The sequence below is a fragment of the Clupea harengus genome, chromosome 3, assembly GCF_900700415.2.
Source record: "Clupea harengus chromosome 3, Ch_v2.0.2, whole genome shotgun sequence".
Classification (NCBI taxonomy): Eukaryota; Metazoa; Chordata; class Actinopteri; order Clupeiformes; family Clupeidae; genus Clupea; species Clupea harengus.
This window is the reverse complement of record NC_045154.1, coordinates 1,801,780-1,806,779: the sequence shown is the minus strand read 5'-3', so window position 1 is coordinate 1,806,779 and position 5,000 is coordinate 1,801,780. Positions and strand designations below refer to the sequence as shown.

The 5,000-nt window shown below is 43.6% G+C and overlaps 1 protein-coding gene across 4 annotated transcripts in view; it reads left to right on the top strand.

The window, feature by feature from the left end:
* Positions 1 to 5,000, top strand: part of cadps2 (Ca++-dependent secretion activator 2) — a 114,276-nt gene that overhangs the window by 35,461 nt on the left and 73,815 nt on the right. For all 4 annotated transcript variants that reach the window (XM_031564143.2, XM_031564142.2, XM_012829449.3 and 1 more), the window contains exons 4-6: positions 1,868 to 1,948; positions 2,241 to 2,471; positions 3,139 to 3,260. In XM_031564143.2, coding sequence (XP_031420003.1) covers positions 1,868 to 1,948; positions 2,241 to 2,471; positions 3,139 to 3,260 — 434 coding nt within the window. The remainder of the gene's footprint in view (positions 1 to 1,867; positions 1,949 to 2,240; positions 2,472 to 3,138; positions 3,261 to 5,000) is intronic.

Genomic DNA, 5,000 nt, shown 5'->3' with positions numbered 1-5,000 from the left:
GGAAATACGGCATTACGTGTATATGTGTTTATTTGTTTGTTTTGGTATAATTATGTTTGAGGAGTTAAAAAATGCTAATGTTTCTCCACGTTCGCTAGGGAAGTGACTAGACTGACCCACATTTAGATCTGTTGATTTCCAGCCACCAGACACACAGTTGTTAGGCTAGCCGTGTGTTGCGGTGATAGGGCCTACAGTAAGAGTGTGAGTGATCTGTATTGATTGCCATATTTCCAGTTCCTTGGCCTATGGCATGTCAGGGGCCTGAGCTCAGACAGCAGCCGGTCCAGGGTGGCCTGAAGAGACCTGTTAGCACATCTGCTTAAGCGCTGGAGGTCTGGTGCTGAGCTTGGGGTTATGCCCATGTGTGCCAGGGACTGAGCTTGGGGTTATGCCCATGTGTGCCAGGGACTGAGCTTGGGGTTATGCCCATGTGTGCCAGGGACTGAGCTTGGGGTTATGCCCATGTGTGCCAGGGACTGAGCTTGGGGTTATGCCCATGTGTGCCAGGGACTGAGCTTGGGGTCATGCCCATGTGTGCCAGGGACTGAGCTTGGGGTTATACCCATGTGTGCCAGGGACTGAGCTTGGGGTCATGTCCATGTGTGCCAGGGACTGAGCTTGGGGTCATGTCCATGTGTGCCAGGGACCGGCCCTCGGTGCTCACATCAGCATGGAGACACGTGGAGCTCAAACAGAGACTGTACGTTTGCCATTGAGACAAACTAAATCAGCATTGATACAAAAAATAGAAAGACTAATAAAATACAACATTGGCAGTGAAACACTTCTATTGAAATTAACTTTGGATACTGAACATTTAAAAAAAAAAAAAATTTAAATTCTGATTCTTTTTCAATGACAATCTTAACTGTGTTTCTTCATGTCAGCCTTTTTAAGTGCAGGATTTTTTTTATGCTGCTTTAAGTCTTTTTTCGATGTGAGTAGTTTTCAATGTCAACCAAATGTCTCTGTTTTGGTGTGGAAGAGGTGGAGTTGGATGGGAGAGGCAAGAAATACATGTTTCGCATAGATCCTGTGGCCAACACATTGTACTGACACGAAGAAACAAAGAAAAGATTGTCATTGAAAAACACATAAGAGAAAAAAAACAGAGAGAGACAGACAGAGAGAGAGCGATGGCATTTGATGGATGAAAATAAATGTATTTGTCAGTTATCAGCTCTTCCTAACTCTTTCTACACTTAACATCAGAGAGGGACCATTTTTCCTAATCCTGAATTCAAATGTGAAACCTCTTTGTAGCCAACTGTTTACATTTGCCATGCGGTTTTGAGGTTTTTAATTGAGTCATTACAGAGATCAGAGGAGTGGCTCACACATGAAGATTAATACCACATATTTATTACTCAGATATCTAGTGCTCAGAATTGGAAATCAAGATACAGCTACTCTCCTGGCTAGAAAGACGTATCTGCCATTCCCCCTAAGTCTTCTCTTTCTTGACCTAATGACTATGCTACCACTTCAACAACACTCCCCCGATCTTGTGGGCAGATCTGTGTAGAGGCTTCCTCTTCTGCTGAAGGTTGTGCTCTTACACTGCACACACAGCATCTATACTGAGAAGTGGGTTTAATTGCTATTCATTCTTGGAAAGGGTTTGGAGACATGGGGACCTACACTAGAAATACATGTAGAAAGATATGTGTGAAGAACACTATCTCATTTCCATAATTGTTCTTTAGAGAACAAAGTTTTGTACCCGATATTTTATATATCACCAGATTTATGGTCTGAAAAGCATTGTTAAATTGCTAGCTCATACCTGGCCTTAAAGGTACATGATATATAAATAATACATCTCTGAAAGAAGTTTGTTTTAATGTGGTGTCTTTCTCTTCAGCTGGACAATGTGGACGAACAGGCAGCACAGATCCGCAGGGAGTTGGACGGGAGACTTCAAATAGCTGAGAAAATAGCCAGGGTAACCTCAAGGGACACCAACACACAGCCACACACACTGTAGCCATCACAGCTAACATTTATGCCATGTCTTAGCATCATGCTTTAACAAAGAACCATATGGAATAGAATCTGAAGCCCTCTCAATATTCCGTTCTAGTCGTCAATCATAAGATGATCCCTACACCTTTTTTAGACATAATATCCTGAAAAAAAGATTTGGGCCAGATTGAAATATGAGCATGAACACATGTATATGTAAAACACTGAGCTAATAAAGCAGACGAGCACTGACTCCGATCTCCATCCCACAGGAGCGGCGGTATCCCCAGTTTGTGTCCGCTGACATGGAGGCCATGTATACTGAGGAGCTCAGGGCCTCAGTGAACCTCCTCATGGCCAACCTGGAGAGCCAGCCTGTAGCCAAGGACTTCAAGCCCAAGATCAAGCCCAAACTCACCCCCATGAACAGCTTCCTGGACATGGGGGAGGAAGGCGACCTGCCCCTGTCCAAATCAGACGTGGTCCTCTCCTTCACACTGGAGGTGAGTCAGATGGGGGTGTGAATGATCTCTGCTGCAGGGGAAAGGTGCTACATTTGGTATCTATACGCTGCCTTAGTTTCACAGACACTCAAAGTACCAGAGGGAAAAGATCCAGTCTTGCTGGGATGATTAATGAAGAGGATTGAGGGGGTTGTTTTCCAAATAAAGGAGCCTGGGGTTGCATCGTTTCAGTGATGTGAAGTTTCTTTTTAGGAACTGGCAAGTGATTAAAGCAGATCATCTGACTAGTTTCTTGCTGGACGTCTTTGTTCAGTTCACCTGAGGCAGAAACCTGTCTAAAACTCTAAAACTAAGTCTAAAGATAATGAATCCACATTTAGTTTTCGATTGCATTGTAGTTTTGCAAATGAGTTACTAGGGAGCTTATCAGTTTTTGTTTGGACTTGTAACATACTATTGCTTTTCATATGAGCCGAGAGAGATTATTATGAGGACACTAAAGTAGTGGTTGAGTCTTTCAGGTTGGGGCTTTGCATATATTCATATCTATGTATTTGAATCTGTTAACACCTTGGTGAATACAAATATAGATTTTCTTTTAAATCCAATAGCGGTTTGGAATACATTTGCTTCCTCAGATGTTGGCGTTGGATATGGGCAGGGTTGTTAACAAACTGACTGATTTGTAACCCCTGGTTGTCTGCAGATAGTTATAATGGAGGTGCAGGGGCTGAAGTCTGTGGCTCCCAACAGGATCGTGTACTGTACCATGGAGGTGGAGGGGGGGGAGAAACTGCAAACAGACCAGGCTGAGGCGTCACGACCACAGTGAGTGCTCACACCAGTCGGCTAACATTTCCCCTTTCAGTCATCTTCTGTGCATCTTTCATTAGTTATGTGTGCACATTGAGACACAGGGTCTCACCCATTATGACAGCAGGAACGGTCTTATCGATCTCTCCACAGAAAGGTGAAACACTATAGACGGGTCTCCATTAATCTGCGTAATGCGCAATTTGAAATGGCAAGCTGACTGATGAGTAATGGAAAAACCAGAATTTCGAAACAACTTGCAAATGAGTTTATATGAGGTGGTCGACAAAGCAATATTTCACAAAATTAAAAATGTGAGTCACATGACACTACACATTTAAAAGCATGGCACGTTTTGTGTGGTCTGATGAGCAGATAGTATTATGCTTTGGCTGCAAGTTTTGGATCCAAAGGGCCTCTGTAAAATCATTGCAGACATTGACCTCCCAAAGATGACTGAAACATGGCCGCTGCCAAGTATGAGGGGTTTGCTTTTACCTAGTTATTGGCGTGTATCACATGCACTCGTTGCCTTCGATTAATCACTACCACGGCAACTGTGGATGCAATTGAAATAGGCCCTAAAAGAGATGTCTGACAGCCCAGTCAGATAGCATGTTGTGTATGAGACAGCATCACAGACTGAGGGCCCAGTGAAGGCTGCCAGTGACCCCTGACCTCTCAAGCCTGTCCTCTGCCTCTGGGTCCTTCCTGTGCTGGTGATGTGACGTTATGGCAGGGCTGGAGAGGACTGTGACCGCATGTAGCTGGGCTACAGGGATTTCTTTTTGCCTTTATTATCGGTGACACTACTGACAATAAGAAGTGGTTGTGAAAAGGGATCTATATGTTCATGCATGTGTATCTATATGTGCATGTCTACTCATGATATTTTAAATCTGTGACTACGTTGCTTGGCCACATGTTGCGTAAGAGTCCATTATTCATTGATATGGACCATAAATGTCCAGGGAAATGAATTCATGAATTATAAAGACCTCAAATGCTCTGGCTGTGATATTTAGTGAAATCCTTTTTCTCTTTAGAGTTCAGACAGCTAGATGTTAAACAGATTACTTCCTAGATTCAATTCCACCAAGCACTAATCATCTCAATCTGTCAAGTGGCAAGTAAGATCTAAATTTAAAACGAGAGGCATGCGTAATACGTGAAGCTCGTTTAAAGACATAAATCTGACACAGATATATATATATTCAGGTCTAAAAATGAATTTTGCCACTAAATCTCTCCATCTCATTTGGTCGTTTACCATTTCATGGTTTACTGCTGTGAACTAGACAGTGGAATGTCTCTTTTAATGATTTGATTAAAGGTGAGTCACTGACCATGTCACACATCTTCCCCATAATGGCAATTGGGTTATTAGTGTGCCCACCGAGAGAGTCCTTTAGATAATCAGGCTGCCCTTTCACACACGCCAGACCCAGTGCAGACCCAGTACTCTCATTAACCACCCACCCACCCCTGCTCCTGCTCCTGCTCCTGCTCCTGCTCCTGCTCCTGCTCCTGCTCCTGCTCCTGCTGATATTTATGAATGCATAGATGCATACCTTCCCAATAATGTATTCTCAGAATGACCTTCCCTATATACCAACTCTCCTCTCCTCTCCTCTCCTCTCCTCTCCTCTCCTCACACCTGGCCTTTTGCCCTCTATCCACACTCTTCCGACAGAGGGAATATTGTCACAGGACTCACTACACAGTGATCCTTCTGTAATGTGAACAGAAATACAA